The following is a 17,130-nucleotide window of genomic DNA, read 5'->3' as shown; positions in this document are numbered from 1 at the left end:
ATCTAAGAAGTTATCTGTGCCTGTGGTTTCAGTGCAGTTCTACAGAAGGCCAGTACTGCTATGTATAAACTGGATTTTACTATTCTATAAAGTTCTTACACAAATCTTACGGGTCAAAAGAAAATGAATAGTGTGGTAAGAAGATGAACAATTGAAGCAACTGCTTTATAGCGCAATATGAAACTTGACACTGTTTTCTGCTGCCAGTATGATTCCCAAGTGAGATGGATAAATTGTGGTCAAGACCTGGACAGGTTAACTAGTGGTCATCAGTGCTGGTGGTACCTTTATATACAAAAAAAAATTGGATACTATTGGACAGGGCATTTGAAATTTAATACCAGACATGAAACAAGACATCTGTTGGACTCTCATTTGTTTCTCTTTGAATGGGCTTTAATTGAAAGGTCAGTGAAAAATGCAGGTTACATTCTTAGTGTTATCAATAGTTTGTAACAGCAACAACATCAGAACAGTGATGCATCTAATATTTATACACTTTCTAATTTTAGATGTCTAAGAGCAATACATTATCAGATATATATATACACACAATTTCAAGCAATTAAAAGTAAATAATAAACCCCTCCTCCCAAAACCCTGAAACAATATATTTCCTTACACTAATAATGTCTTTTTCACATATACTTGACAAAGAGTCTTTTTAAGTTACTTATCTTAAGAGTAATCTGTTAATGGAGATCCTGGACCAGCCCCATTAAAAGTTCAGTTTTAAGTTTATACAGCTTGCTAGCCACATAACCAGTGTGGCTTTACATTGTAAACAAATCCCAAATGTCTACAATGATTGGAATTAGTTTTGTGTAAAGGAGATCTATGTATCTCATGATAGAATAAATTTAAACCAATACATTAAGAAGAGAGAGAGAAAAGGAGAGAGTTAATTGACAAACAAAACAGTGTTGGGGGATCAATTATGTGATTATAAAAAACAAGTTAACTTAATGGTGTAAGATTCTTATTTTCTGTACAGAGAGGCTCTGGTTCATCTAGCTTTAGCTGCTCTAGAAATACATCCTTTAAAAAAAGGTTTGATTTGTGAAATTCAAAAGCAGAGCTTCCAACTTTAAAAGCTTGCCCTTTGGCAGTATGAATACAAAGTTTATCAAAAGTATCTCAGGTGATTGTTCCATCTCATTTTGTGAGGGTAGCTGTACTAGCATTTGGAAACCTCAGCATATGCACGCATGAATTAAGTGTAAAGCTTACCTTCAACAGGGAGGAATCACCCTACCCACTGCAGGACTTAAAAAGGTACAATTTGTACCTAGAAAAGTTCAAGTGAAAACAAAACCAGGAAACTGGAGACAGACGTGAAAGGTAAGCATAGTTTACAGAAATCTTGAAACTGTGGCAATCTTGCTTACTTTTTAACAGAATTACAGATAAAAATCTATTGAACTTATTGAATAGGAACTTGTGTAAATCCAAATGGAAGACAAGGCTGAGCAGAATCCTACGGTTTAGTTAACTTGTGTCAAATGGGATGCGAAGACAGTTGCAGCTTTCTGACAGAGGTGATCAAAGATGGCTGATAAAGTTTGCAGTAGCTCATAATGTCCCATCTGGTTTATTTACTTGTTTGAACTGTCTAAAGGGCCAACTGCAGTTTAGTCATGTTCCTCTGGTGCATGTTGTGATGACGAACTAATTCATCAGACCTGGCAAATTTTTTTTGACAGCTGGGCCACCGGCAACTGAAAGGCTTTTCACCTGTTAACAAAACACCCTGTTATTAACTGGGTATACAGCTTGCCTGAGACACTGCTATTTGTTTTCTTTCTGCAGGGCTGTGAGGAGCTAGGCAGAGCCCCTGTCAGGAGGAAAGGCATCCCGGGCTGTCCTGAGAGAGTGTGGGAGTGCCCCCAATTCCCGCTCACATCAGCGCTCAGTGCTTTCCTACATCTCCCTCAGCTGAGCTTTAACAACAGCCTTTTCAGATGACGTAGAACATTCTGCAGTGGTTCGCTCCTGAAGACAGGCCCCTAATGAACACCGTGTTGCCATGTCTACGCGACTCTCAGCTCTCGAACGAACCAGTTTAAAAGTCACTCTGGCATTCGCACAAGCTTCAGTCACACCTTGGACTGTGGCGCAGACTTACTGTTAGTCACTGTGAAAATTGTCAGTGACTACATAGAGCTTGACCTCAAGTCAAGGAGAGTTTTCCCAGCTAGTTCAATGAGTTTTGGCTGAAGTTCTTTGAAACTGGTGAGTGTAAGTGAATATGGTAGAAGCAACAGAGTTCAGCATGAAGTCTGCTGAGCTAAACTGGAAGTTTTCCACTACTGTCTAAATAAAGGAGATTCACATCTATGGGAGATGTTAAAGGCTCAAAATATTCAGTATTTTTCTAGCATTTCCCTGAGCATAATATTCACTAAAAATTACCCCAAGCAAAGCACATTCAATTTTAACAACAAAAGCCATCACCTTTTTACAGTTTAATCTAGTCTCTTGATCTTCTACAATGTTTAAGTGGAATTTCAGACCGTGTTTCTGATGCCGCAGGAATGCTGATGGAATGCTTTCATTAGCTCAGAGCAGTGCCCAGTGACTCATGGTTCTTTTAGAACTGCATTTTCTTTTTTTCCTCAAAAAGTAAATGCAGTATTTTAAAGTAGGTTCAGCTCTGGGGCTGGGCTCTTCAGTGCTGTCTACATACCTCATACTCTCCAACTCAAGACACACCGGGGTAGTACGAGCTCACCCTGACATCTTCTCCTCTTCTTTGCCTCACACTTTGTGCATTTCACAAACATCCAAATTCAGGCAAAAGGGGATCTGGGACTGGCATAAATGTGTATTTCTGTTTGCAAAATCTGGCGCAATACATTTAAGGGGAGGTGGTGTTTAAAATCCACTTCACCCACTTAACATACATGCTGGCAAAAGCATCGGCTATCTCACAGGAGTGCATAAAACATCATGGGACAGAATTGATCTGGTCAGACCTACCATTAAAAATCACAGATTATATAAAAGTGGTCTTCTTTCATCTCAGCAGCATTAGCAAAACCATCCTGTGAACCGATGTGAGTTATCTTTTACTGAACCACCACAGTAAAAGCAGCACAGTTTTGCCATTTCACAAGCAATTCTGGTTGTCCTCTCACAACAGGGGGCAGCAATCTCTATTAGTTCCGTGCTGGGCACAAATTACTTTGTATAGCTTCACTGTACAGATATCAGAAATCACATTTCCATTGCTAATAGTGTGTATAGATGTATGGAGCTTTCCTTTGATTCATTTTTTTGCGTTCTACAGCAAAGATTGCCGTCACAGCTTGTGGAGACAAAACCCCCTGAATTTGTAGCTTAACAAATAGTTTGGCAGTTGACTTAAACTTAGGATGGAATTAGATGGAAGACACCTGGGCTTTGCTTCATCAAGATTTAACACGGAGCAAGTTAACTTGAGCTAGGTGTTTTGCTGCAAAATTTAGGGGATACAAGAAGGAGAGAGGAATGAACCTACAGGGCGAGATGGAGATGAAAAATCCCCACCCAACTCTCGTGCTCATTCCCCTCAGGATATGTGCATTTTAGTCAAAGGAGCATGACACATCCAAAACCACTGACAGGAGCATCATCACAGCAGCACGCAGCTGGGCTGCAGAACTCCCACAGAACCTGAGCCAGTGGCAGGCAGCAAACCCACGCAAAGGTTTGTGCTATGAGCTTATCAGTGCTCAAGTGAGGCTGCTTTCACCAATGAATGCAGTGTGGGCTTGGATCACATGGAGCAAGGAAGAACTAGAATGGGCAGATGAGTTTCACTAGGAAAAAGAGAGCAAGTTCTTCACTGATTTAGCAAATCTGGGGTAAAAAATTACCAGAGTCATGAAAGTCTTGAATTAGCAGATCAGTTAGCAATGAAAGGAGATAGGGAATGTAGTTGATCCTGGCTTGCTAGCATGTGACAACTGCTTGCCATTTTGTCTCTACCAGAATGTTACCTCTTGCTGATTAAGAAAATATCTTTCTTCATGCAAATGCACACAGACCCAGGCCCTGCAACTCATCATGAGACTATGGGGAGAACCCAGGAACACAGCCGTGCCCTTTACCATTTGCAGATTGCAAGTGCAGATATGGCCATTACTTGAAGCATTTATGTGGCCAGTGCCACAGAAAATGCCACTGTTCTCAGGTGAATCATTTCCTTTATTAAAATTTCTCTTTTATTTTTGAAAGTCTTAAATACGTGTTTTTATGTTCCAGAAGAGAAAAAGAATCCTTAGCAGGGAGAAAAAGATTTTCAGGCTCCTTCTCCATCTGTACAGAGACTGAATTTAAAAAGTTAACACCAGTATAGAAAACACTGTGACATCTAGTAACATGTCAAAGTGCTCAGTAAACAATTACTTGTTAAAAGTATTGCATACATAGTGGAAGGGAACAGAAAATGTCAGTTCATAGGAATAATTCTAAAACTTAAAACTAAAATATAGAGCTTGCTGCAGTTGCTCCTTAATGGTGTTTACATTTACATGAGGGCAGAGTAGACTAAAATGGCCTCCTATTTTTTACCCTGTATTTATATGAAATACTATGGTTTCTACAAAAAGGTCTTTGAATATTTGAGTAAGCTTTTACTTTAGTGTCTGTCAGTGTGAGTTTGCAAAAGGCACTCCTTTTATCTTCTGGAGAGATTACAGTACACACAGCAACAGCAAGAGCTTTGCTGTGCTATCCTGCATTAGGCTCAACTGACACTTAGGAGGAGCATGAGTAGGCATGAATACTTTAGATTACAGACCTTCAGCTGAAGCTAGAATTAAAATTTCTATCTTGTAGGGTTTCTTCAGTAAAGGCAGTAGATCAACTTGACATCTGTGGGCTGAGACCATGATTTTCATTTCATAATATCTGACAAAATATATTTTGCCAAGCTGAAATTTCTTTAAACATGATGGAAGAAAGTGTAGTTTCCAAAATCACCTAAATCCCTTTGTGAAAAGCGACTATGACACTTGGGAAATGTAGTCACATTGAAAAATCAGCACACTTTGAAATTCCTTCTGTTGTTTTGAATATTTAACTCCTGGGTAAGAGACTTTCTAATCGTGTAATTTACAACAACATTAATTTAAACTTAAAAAAATAATGAAATATAAATGTGAAGAAAAGTTTACGCACTTGTTTTACCTGTATGAGTCCTGGTATGAGTCTTCAGGTGATCAGATCTGGAGAACTTTCTCTGACAGGTTTTACACTGGAAAGGCTTCACACCTGAAGAGACAAAAAAAACCCTATTCTTATATCCCAACACCTTTTGGAAGGGTGAATGAAATCAGCTATTTCTGAATTTTCAAAAGCCTGGATTTTTTTGTACTAGTTACTGTAACTGCTCCACCCAGCTTCATGCCTACACATTACAGAAAGTCATTAATCAGGCTACCATCCCTTTGTCTGGGTCTGAGGCATCCAAACAGCACCATCACAAAAAACCACCCATTTACGCTGTAGGACTAAGGAGGATTTGTAGAAGTTGTTAATTCTGATCCTGTGGCTTGCCACTATTGGTATCATGTATGAGCAAATATGACATAAAAAGAATAGAGGTGCAGAAGTATATTTTTATACGCTCCCAATAGGCTTAACTTACTTGACACTTCTATGACTTTATGCACTACCCGTAAGTCTTGGGGCTGCTTAATACAGATATGTTCTAGCATACAGTTGCTAAAAATGTATCATCCCAATAGAGTACTTTTACCACCAGCTTTCAGAGACACTTCCTACATCTCTGAATAACACCGTTTAAGTGGGATAGAACATCTTTAATAAGAAGAGTAGCAGGCAGAAATCCACCACAGAACAGTGACCAATTGTCAGGCCACTCCCTGAGATACAGGAGACCCAAACGCAATTTCTTGCTGTGAGTCAGGGGAGCACTCTGAAGCCCTTTCTCATGCTCCATGCAGAGTGCCCTCATGGTTCTACCCCCAGCCAGGAGGCTGGAATCATCACCATCTCCTCTTCTGTGACTTTGACAAGGGCAGCCGTCTCCCCTGTCAATCTAGTCTAGACCTCCAAAACCTCCTGAAAATCTGAAATGAGCTGTCTTGACATTTCCAGAAAATGGTGTATGCACAGAAAACAACATGCTGAATGTGGACTGAACTCACAAGTGGTTTTGGCTGTCTCGGAACATTTCACCCAGCAAATGATTCACAGGTCTAGCTAGGACCCAGACCCATTCATGACTGCTGGTGCCCTCTCTACTATATGTGAACTGCTGTACACTTTCCAGGCTATTTTTGCAACCCAACCAGCCAGATCTTTGACGTTTCTTTCCTTGCTGCTCCTAGAATCCCTTCATTGGCAGAATTCAAGAAAGGCTCAAATCTAAGTGGTTTGCTGAATTAGGATCTTAAGCATTACAGCTGGTGTGACTTTTCCTGCTCTGCTTCTGCTTTCCACATATAAGTGCACAGTAATTCCACCAGCCTTTCAGGTTATGCACATGCAGCGTTCACCTATTAGGATTGCCTCACAAACATTAGACTACCAACAGTAGTGTTTATCAGGTTACTCACTGGCAACTTTTTCTTGCAGAACTGTTTGGTTTTTAAAAATAGTATACTCCCTATATTGGGGATACAGTATAGAGCAGTTTCAGTAAGAAAGCTGTTTCAAAAGATGATGGCAGGATGAAAGGGTCACTTATACAACCACAGTAGTGCTGAAATGCCAATAAAAAAACTCAGCTACAGTCCTCTCCTAAAGCTAACTTCAATAATTTGGCACTGGGTATTGTGTATAAGCAGACACAATATCAGAAAAATAGAAGTTTAGAAGTACACTTTTTGGATCGCAATTCACATATAAAGATGAACTCTAATGAGTAGACATATGTCGTCAACAAACCTGTGTGTCGTCTTTGGTGCCGTTTGAGTTGGTCTGAACGAGAAAATCTTCGTTCACAGTCCTTAAAATCACACTGATAAGGTTTTTCACCTGTAAAGGACAAACAGTTTATCAGAAAATGGGGCTAAATGAGGAATACCTCAACTAGAATTGGAAGATGAAACATGTTACACTAAAAGACTTAGACTCCTCTCCTGTCTAAAGCAGTCAAGTGGTACACCAGGACTCATTTGCTATAAAACCATACAAATGTGCTGGAATCAGTGGGGAAAGGCTGGCATAATTCTACTGAATTATACACTGATAATACACTGATATTGAATCTGCTCATTCTAAAAAATAGCCCATTAGGTTAAAGCTACAGAACATTTCAGGTTGCATGAAATATTTTTATCATTTTCTGCTGGAAAAGAACAGAAATCTCTTGGTTTATATTTCTCTGAAAACCATATTAAGCCTTTTCCACCTGTTTCAGTAATATCTAATTTGTACAAGGGAACAACTTGCAGTTTGCTCTAAATTGGATTCAAAGCAAAAACTAAACAAATGATATCCATGTAGGTGGCAATTTTAACCACACTAAATGAATCAAAAGAAACTGAGCAAAATTCAACCACAGAAAAATACATATTCTTCCCCAAAACACAAATTATGTTTCTTCCATAAAGCACCATTAAATAGAATTTCTCACATAGTTGCACACTTCCCACAGGCAAGCATATGAATTATTGCAAAGCCTCATGTAAATATAAACTCTTCCTCCACCTCCCATACAGTTCAGCAGAGATCCTCAGGATGGGTTTTCTCTGCAATGAAAAGTAAGACTCTGACTTTTTTAAAAAATGAAATCCCTACAAGCTAGTGTCTCAAATGAACATGGTTTTTAATGCAAAGGACTTCACCAACCACATAAACATGCAAAAAGAAATGCAGCAATCGAGGAGCTTGAGGAAAGAAAGAGATGCTGCTGGCACATAGCATGCCACAGAGTTGGTGAAATTTGGCCAACACCAAAAGAAACCCAAAATCCTTAAGCTGTTACAGAAGGAGCTGTATGATCCTTCACATCTGATTCCATCTAGTCTAAGGCCCGTTTGCACAACACTGGAATCCTGCAAAAGCCTCAGATATAACTACATTTATACCTATATAAAGTCTGGTTACAGTGCCGCAGCCCTGCACAGAGGCCTCAGCACAAGAAGTAATGAAAAAAACTCTCACTGCAAAGCTGGGAGGATCCTGGGTTTTATCTGGAAGGTACACACAAGACCAGCTGGGACCTGCTTTGTCTACTGTGGAAAGCTGAGATGTAAAACAAAGGGCCAGAAGGAAGGACCTAAAGAAAAACATCAGCTGAAGTGGGCAGTGGGTTTAATTTCTCTGGCTGTATTTTTAAACACATATCACTTTCATAAATCTTCACTGCAAGTGTCTGCATTTCTGACTTTATTATGATGAGGAAATGTATTCTGGTTGTACTGGTATTCTAGTTCAGTTTAAAGCAGAAGCCTTCTGATCTAGATGACACAGTGTAAGTAGCATATTAAGGAGAGCATTCTGAATTCATACCGGTGTAGCTAAGATCCAAACTTTACAAAAGCAACTAAATCTGCAAGAACAAGCTAACTTCCTGTGACAGTCACCCAAAGGAGTTTACTGATTCTCAAACCGAGGTGTGGACAATTTCCATGTCTGCTGTGCTTAATTTATTAGCATAAGGGATTAAAGTTGCCACAGGTGTTTGAAATAGTTCCGTACACTTTGACCGCAAGGACTCCCTGGGGGGTGCCTGCTCTTCAGAAACCACTTACTTCCAAGGAATTCAGTCCTTTGGCAGATTTAAGGGGGTGAATGTCAGCAGAGCAGAATGCAGTGACAGGATGATTGTCTGCTAATTGCAATATAAACGCAGAAGATGGTTAAGGAGGAATTTGAATAAAACAGTATAGCAGGTCTGATGGCATGCACATGAAAGTATTTCTCTAAATACTTTGAAATATAATCTTGATTAAATTAAGGACAAATTTAACCAATGCATATATTAATGGAATCAATCTAAGATGCTTACACAGAGGTATGATGACACTGTGTAGAAAACAAAAAAGCAAACAAACAAAAAGGGGCACAATATTTGGACAGAAATCCTAATTTCCCTTTCCTTCTACATCTTCCATGTCAGCTAGAGCCAAGCAAAATGCCTGCCAAAGCCAACTGCCACATACCTGTTAACTCCTGTAAGTTTTATCAGAACAGGACAACAGAAATGTCCCAGATTAGAAAAAGTCTGCTAGTACCTCATTAAATCACTATACTGAGAGGGGTTAGAGCAGTGTCTAGTTTCCCCAGGCCTATTAAAGCCTCGCCAGTAAAAGGCTAAAGTCCCTTAATGTATGAAAAATATCCCATAATGCTGTCACCTTCCTATGTGACCACATACAATTTCAAAACAAAACAGATTAAGATGAAGCTTCACCAGTCCTTCCACCTGTGACTCAGAGGCTTCCATGATTATTTACATTTCATTACTGAAAGAGGGCACACAAAAGAAAGGCTAAACTTAGTGCATAATGAAATAGTCAAGATGAGAGAGGATAGAGGGAATAGCAGTTCTTTAATATTTAGGAAAATATTTAGAAAAAATAAAGCTCAATAATCGCAGAACAAGTATGAATCAGCCTTTGCACGTATCGCAATAAAAGCTTCTAATAAAATAAACCTATTTGCTAAAAATTAGTTAACTTAAACTAGAGGAAGCATCCACATTTTCTCTGGAGCAAATTCATTTGCCCAGATGCATGGGAAAACAGAAACTCCTACCACTGTAGCAGTTGCACAAAATATTCATAATCATTGCATTTAATTAAGGACTACTGCAAGAGCAAAAGCCCACTGCTAACAAGAAAATGTGAGGAGAGGAGGCTGATTTTGAAACCAGAGACTGCAAGTCTGAGTGAGAATCTGAAGGCTTGTCTATACTCCCTTCACCAATTTAAACCCCTTTCTTGTATACCCACTTAATCAAACAAGCCCAACCCCATAATCACAACTTTACCTCACTAATATAACATTTTTCTATTCAATATCATTTGCTTTAGCAAACTTAGATAAAAAGTATGTTTTTTTATTTAGGAGGGAGCCTTTATAGGTAACGTTTTCTGTCATCTTCACACTGTAGTTCAGGTGTGAGATGTCATTACTGTTTTGAAACTGATCCTGTATTTTAAATACGTAAGTATTCTTATTTTATGCCATAGAAATGAAAGCCTAAAAGCAGTCCATGCTGGGTGAGGCCAAAGGTCCATCCAGCCCAGCAGTCTCCCACATGGCTCACCAAAGATGCCTGCAGGAGAGCAGAAGATAGCCAAGATGCAGCAGTACTTTCACTGGACACTCTCCTAGTATCCAGCAGTTCATGAGTTAGCAACTTTCTAAACCAAAGGTGGCTTCCTATTTAACACTCATTAACAGAGTTTCTCTCCATTCATTTGTCCCGTTGTTTTCTGAACCCACGTAAGCTTTCAGCTTCCACAGTATTCTGCAGAATGGTATTGCACGGCTTAAGTATGAAGGTCAGTATTTCAAAGTAATATTAATGAGAGTGCTATCCTAGAAGTTACCACACTAGACTCTTCAGAGAAGAGCCTGTGCAGTTCCCAGCTCAAGCACAATTACACCCATTTATCAATTTATCATCTCTGTATGTAGAGGACATAGTTTTGTCTTTCAAAGGTGTTGTAATGATGAACTGCACTGCACTCATGACTGTAAAGCATTTAGCAGCACGGTGGCACATGCCATAGTGAAAGGATATTTGCTTTCATCAAAGCAAAATCACTGTTAGATGATTAGCACAAAAATCATTATTAGACTGCATTACTTACATCCCCCAGAGCCTCAGAAATTCACCACCAAGACCTGAGTTCCCTACCACATAAAGGACAACCTTCCTGATTTACAGATTCTCACACTTCATTGTAGAAGCTCATACCTGCAGTTGAGCATATTTAGGCTGAAGAATATCCCTGGCAAACAGGCAGAGGATATTTTCTCTGCAAAGATGCTCAGCTTTCCATTAGGATAAATCCAGTTTTTTCCAATGTGTGGCACTGAACCCAAAGGGTGTCTGGCAAGAATGCTGATGTTTCCATCATAAATGAAATTTATGGAGGTCTAGGCATTAATTTGTTTCTGCAAAGAAGTCTCTGAAGTCTGACACAGGATGACAACTCACATTATTTGCGGTACTGTTGAAAAGTTATATGTATTTTTTGCATTTCCTTTCAGAGGCCTATCTACTGCAGCAAAATACACCAAGATAAGAAAAAAAGGGTTTTGGCTGTACGTGTTTCAATAAAGGCATCGTTAACAATGGATAAGCAGTCTTAGAGAGTACAAAATGTCAACATATTTTCAACTACGGCTGTGTTGAAACATTGGTAAAAACTGATTACAGAATCAGACTTCGTGTTTCAGGGCCCTGCTTGATTTTGCAATGCTGCAACTGGTGAAGAATGGAAGATCTGATGAGCCAGTCCTCTGTAAGTATCTATTATAGAAAGAAAAAAGATAATCAAGAGCCAACATTATTCTGCAAAGATACAATCTGCTGATTTAATATCAGATATATGTAACAGCTTGTTTTCAAATCATGTATTTGTAATTTAAAAAATTAACTTACCACTACACTAACAAAGGTGGAAGAGCTTCAAACCCATGAGTAAATCCAGAACCACGCTACAGGAGGACTAATAATCTTACAGGAGGACTAGTAAAATTTTTTGTTGGCTGTAGAAAGGTATACCAAACACAACCAAATTATCCTCCACTTGAGCTGACATCTGACAGCTCTCCTGACTTTAGGCTGTCTAGTCAGGATTCCTCTCCATCAAAATATTGAAGAAGAAGAAAAGACACATCCCTTTTTTTATTAAGAATATTAGGTGTTATGTTTGCCAACTACTTTCTGTCTAATATGCTAATTCCACCAAGCCCAATTTCTGTACCTAGCAGAGAATTCTAGAATAGGGTTCTGGAGTTCATTGGGTTACAAACAGAAAGATGACCAGAGACCCTAAGAGACAGCCACATATAATTATATCCCCATACATATAAAAACAAGCAGGTGGAGAAAAGAAAGAAGGTGCAAAGAAGTGTGAACTGTAGCTACTATAACTGTTAGTAACAAGACACACACATTCTTCATAGTGATGATTGATCTGCCCTTGGAGAAAACTGGTTTCCAAATTTTGCTTTTGACAATCAGCTTTGCCACACGCAGGTGACAGAAATCAGGGTTAGGCAGACAAAGACATGAAGTTACAAAGGAGACTGGAAATGGCTTTGCATCACAACAGTCGGTTCAACTGCCCAGGACACCTAAAGAGCATGGGACTGAAAAAGACCATTACGGTCACTAAGTCCAGACCCTCCACCACACCAAGCAGCCAAGAAAATAAGTTAACTCAAAAGTGTTTGTAGACTATCCACTCCACATGCTCCCATACAGCATAGTTCACCAAGCACTCCCAAACACTAGGACCAACAGACCACAGGAGAAGCCAAGAAATGAAGAGCATCATATCCTAGAGCAGCTGGGAATTTGGTAAGTAAATTTCCAGACAATAGTCATAGGAAATGGCTAGTACCATAGAACAGGCTGAGGACAAAAGTCTGCCAGCCTGATAAAGGGGAGAACTCCCTTCTGATCGTAAACCTGAACACATCAGCCAGGCAAGTTACCCAAGCAATTCTCACACCAGCAATGCACTATCCCTTGCTTCCTCTCTTTAGCTGCAACCAACCTTGAAGGCTTACATAGTGTTCTCAGTGGCAATGTTCGTATCAGCAAATACAAGGTTTGGGAATCAAGTTGGTCTCTTATGAAAAGTAACTTGCAAAGGTTTGAGAAATAAATAAGGTTCTTTGTCAACACATCAAAATATAGGGGCAGAAAGATCTGAGCCCTCCTGTACAGAAGAGATGTTTGAGGGGAAAAAACTGTTTTTCCCCTACCCTGTTCCACTATAGTGTAAACCAAAGAAGGGGCATGTATGACCACAAAGACAATGGGAGAAGTCTCTCTAGGGATGTTAGATGGCCATAGTCCTACAGCCTATGTCTTTTGGGGCTTTTGTGACCCTACATGCCTAGATTATATGTGGTATACTTCTGAAAACCTTCTTCAGTTAAGGGAAAAAAAACCCACAGATGTAAGCTCAAGTCCTTGTGAAGCATCCATAAATAAAATTGCAAAAGCCAAGCAATTAAATGGCATAAAATACAGAACCAGAACAAACAAATTATGACTGTTACAATAGAGAGTAAATCAATTTAGGAATGAAAGAAACAGTGATTACGAGAAAAATTCAGAACTCTTTAGGCATACTCAAGAAAAATACTGCAGTTAATGGATCTCAAAAGACCTCCAAATTTTCTTGTTTCCAATTTATTTACAGAAAATAGAATAGCATTTCTGTAGACCTTCATCTCTAAAGACTAAATTCCCATTACAATCTAAATTATCTTGAATGTGTAATCCAAGCAACACTGAAGATGTCTATCTGAATATTTTGTGACTTGCCCATTCAGAAGCTAAAAATGCTTTGTAATGTTCATTTCTCACCTATAAGTATTTTACACAATTAACTAATGTCACTAGATGGTTTCCAGAAGGAAAAGTTTGCAACTCTTTTGTATGAAATATTAGACAATCTGCTAGATCACAGCAGTATGGATTGCCTTCCTGTTATCCATTTCATCCCTTTGACCTTCTGTCATATTAATGGCTAACTGAACATCCATATTTACAGATTTTATCCACAGATTTCTAGATTAGCACAGAAAGAACTGTCTAAATAAAAATGCGATGGGCAATCAAAAAAATGCATAAGGAGCATATCTAAAGGCATATAATAATTTTATATTTCCAACAGTATAAATCTCCCAATAGGGGAAATAATTCTGTTTACTCTTTGGCAAGGTGCAGCAGGGCATTTGATTTCCACGTTTTCAGATGTAACTTATATTGCCAGAACTCAGAGAGAATCTAGATTTTAGTCTACAAATGACTGACTTCAGGCTCAATTTTTCATGGAAAGATCCCATAGCAAGGAATCTCATTTGCCAATCCCTGACTCCACCCCCAACCAGAAAGGGCTTACACAGGAGGACAAGAGGATGCTAAATGTCTGAGTTCCTCTTGCAGAGGAAACTTCTTAATAGTTAACAGATTCTCACTGCCCCTGATCTGGCAGATCATTTCATGCACCTTACGCTATTTGAAAATCACCCTACCCACCTTGCTGTCCAGTGCTGTAATGTGCTTTATACCAATCCATGCTGACACTTACCAGTGTGCTTTCTGCTGTGCATCTGTAAATGGGACAACTTAAAGTATCGCTTGTTACAGCCAGGGTATGCACACATGAAGGGACGTTTTTCGTTTGTCTCACTTGCTGATCGGACAATAGTTGGAGCTACACCTGGCACCCGTCGGACATCCTACAATGACAGAGACTTGTTAATGCAACGTGTATGTTCTCAAGCTTTTACTTAACATATTCAAAGACAAAGAGAGGCACTTCTCCACGAGAAAGAGGTACTTAAAGATATTATACTGCAAACAGGCAATCTTATTTTATTCTAAATTTATTTTATTTTAGTATATTCTACATTTTCTTTATTCTACATTAAAATACATTCTAAATTTTATTTGATTCTACATTAAATTTTACATTCTACATTTTATTCTACATTAGCCATACAACGAAGTATAACCTTAGTATACCTTAACCTGTTCTTTGGAGAGTATCAAAATTATTTGAAGGTGAAATACAGTGAAATCTACTTATTAAATTACCTCACCAATATTTATATGCAAGATTAAATGGGCCACATTCTGATCTCATGTATAGTCACACAATCCTGGAAGAACAGTCATTGGCATATTAAATAGTTTTAGGCTTATACCAGTGTAAGAGATAAGAGCATGAGCCAGAGTAGCGTTCTCCTCTTTATTTTAAATACTTATATGAAGTTAAAGGACAGGGAAATTAATATATTGGGTTAATACAAATTGGTAAAAAACAAAACAAGAAAGACTATCTGGGTGGAGCTGGTGAATAGTTCAGCCTTAATGCATTTTGGCCACTGTCACAATGTTCCATCAAAGATGATCTTCTACTTCTGTGACAATTAACTTCCCTAAACAATGTCAACTGCTTACTTTTATTCACTCAACAAAAGCTGGCTCACGAGCCTATTTCTGAGACCTTGCCACTGAATAATGACTTGTTAAACTATACAGAAAGGGAAAAGGAGAAAAGATGCTATCTAAAAACATTGATGTGCGTTGACAACACAGAGCAACACAAAAGAGACAGATATTATGTAATGACTTTGCCATCAGTTTTAAGAAGGTATATCTTTCACAGAGGCATTTATTGATGATATGACCGTTTCAGAAAGGGAGGAAATTAACTCCCATGAACAGTAAGTTCCTTCCAAATATTCACTAATTACTTAGTCATTAGGAAACAATCACTTATTATATTTTGTTTTAAGGAAATATGTTTGAATTAGTAAAGTTTAGAAATCCGTAAAAGCAAAATGTCATCTAACACTTTCTTATATGTAGTTGTCAGACATAGTCCATTGTAACCACAGAAGCTTCACACAGCCAAAGCGATTGGAGCTAGAAGTTGGAAACTGGATCATATATTTTGGACCATCCTGAGAAGCTGGTAAGGAATATTGCCTCACAGACACACTTCAGAAGAAGAAATAAACAATTTTAAATGACTGTGTCAGAAAGAAATCTTACATTATACTTCAGTGGCTTCACTGAAATTAGGACACTTATGCAAAGCATTTCTTGATAACAGAGGGAAACCACAAACCAAGGATGGATTTATAAATACCAGTGAAGTAGTAAATGAACATTATAAACAGGCAGCAGTTTTACTTCCCTACGAAGAATGCCCTACTATACTCACTTGTATGCCTCTAAAAACTCCATGGGTGTGTATTCTGTATTGGGCCCCACAGCTGTATAGCATGGGAGTGCTGTGGTTCTCATTTTCATATCCTGCTGTATGGCTGCAAATAAAGAGGGGAATAATGGAAAAATTAAACAGTTTTCAGTACTCAGCTCCATGTGAGAGGTTTCATTGCTTAAGTCAGTGATAACATATGCAGAGTTCACTTTTATAGCCAGGATATCCAAGTTCAAACGCAATTCACCAAAGGAAGCCTGCTCTGCCTTCGTATGGATCTGCTCCCGCTGGCACAATACACTGACTCCATACATACATCTATTAGTATCCATTAAGACAGTCCAGTAAAAAAAATTGTCATGATTTGAACTCTGATGTATTTCCACAAAGATTTTAGGTAAGAGGAAAAAATCCACATAGCAGCATAACTGTGTCGTGCACATGTACACATTATTTATCAGTTAAATGTGGGGCTGACTATTGCTAATATCTTTTGGAATGAGCAAAATGCCTCAAGTTTCACATTAAGTGCAGTGGATTTTTGTCAGCACCTCATGACTCAGATATTACCAGATACTACCAAGAAAGTGATGACATTTATAAGAATAGCAGTCATGTACTCATAAACAGAGATTACAAATCAGTGTCCGAACTATTTATCCCACATATCAGCTTGCAGGATGCGCTACAAATTAACCCTTTATAAAAATAAAATAAAAAAACAAAACCAGCCTATCCCTACTAGGTATACATTTTCAAGATTCCTCATGCAGCAGCATCACAGCAATTTTAAAAATCTGTAACCTTTGTTGTGTTTTGGGGGTGTCACAACCAGATGTTTTATCTAACTACATTCTTCAAAATCCTATGTTCTCCTGTCTAGGATGTTAGGCACATTGCTGCATTTCCTGTTTGCAACCTTCTTAATGTCAAAATTTTGTAAACATATTTTAGGTTTTATTTTTAAATTACTATGTTACATTAGTGTGTACATTGCCATATGTATTAATATACATTGGCAACAGTAAGTGTTCATGTTTTACACCGCACTAGAAATTAGAAAGCCCAGAACAAAGCCCAAGGGCACACAGCTAGGGACAAAGATGGATACATAAGATGTTATCCCAGTCTTTGCCAAATGCTTGCAATAGCAATTTGAAGGGGTCCCTCAGGCCCAGACTCTCATTTCACTGGTCCTTCCTTTCTCTTCACTCAAAGTTCATGTGCAGAGTAGAATTAC

The 17,130-nt window shown here is 38.6% G+C and overlaps 1 protein-coding gene across 2 annotated transcripts in view; it reads right to left on the bottom strand.

The window, feature by feature from the left end:
• Nucleotides 1-412: 412 nt before the first annotated feature.
• The window catches only part of WT1 (WT1 transcription factor), a 36,954-nt gene continuing 20,236 nt past the window's right edge, over nucleotides 413-17,130 (bottom strand). Inside the window, exons 5-9 of one of the 2 annotated variants that reach the window (XM_075047075.1) lie at nucleotides 15,891-15,993; nucleotides 14,247-14,397; nucleotides 6,898-6,987; nucleotides 5,164-5,256; nucleotides 413-1,734 (exon numbers count right to left, since the gene is read on the bottom strand). In XM_075047075.1, coding sequence (XP_074903176.1) covers nucleotides 1,613-1,734; nucleotides 5,164-5,256; nucleotides 6,898-6,987; nucleotides 14,247-14,397; nucleotides 15,891-15,993 — 559 coding nt within the window. In that variant the 3' untranslated portion in view covers nucleotides 413-1,612. The remainder of the gene's footprint in view (nucleotides 1,735-5,163; nucleotides 5,257-6,897; nucleotides 6,988-14,246; nucleotides 14,398-15,890; nucleotides 15,994-17,130) is intronic. The other variant, XM_075047076.1, reaches the window with a different exon arrangement.

Source organism: Buteo buteo, chromosome 16, assembly GCF_964188355.1.
Source record: "Buteo buteo chromosome 16, bButBut1.hap1.1, whole genome shotgun sequence".
Lineage (NCBI taxonomy): Eukaryota > Metazoa > Chordata > Aves > Accipitriformes > Accipitridae > Buteo > Buteo buteo.
The sequence above is the reverse complement of the archived record's forward strand: the minus strand, read 5'-3'. Positions and strand labels throughout refer to the sequence as shown.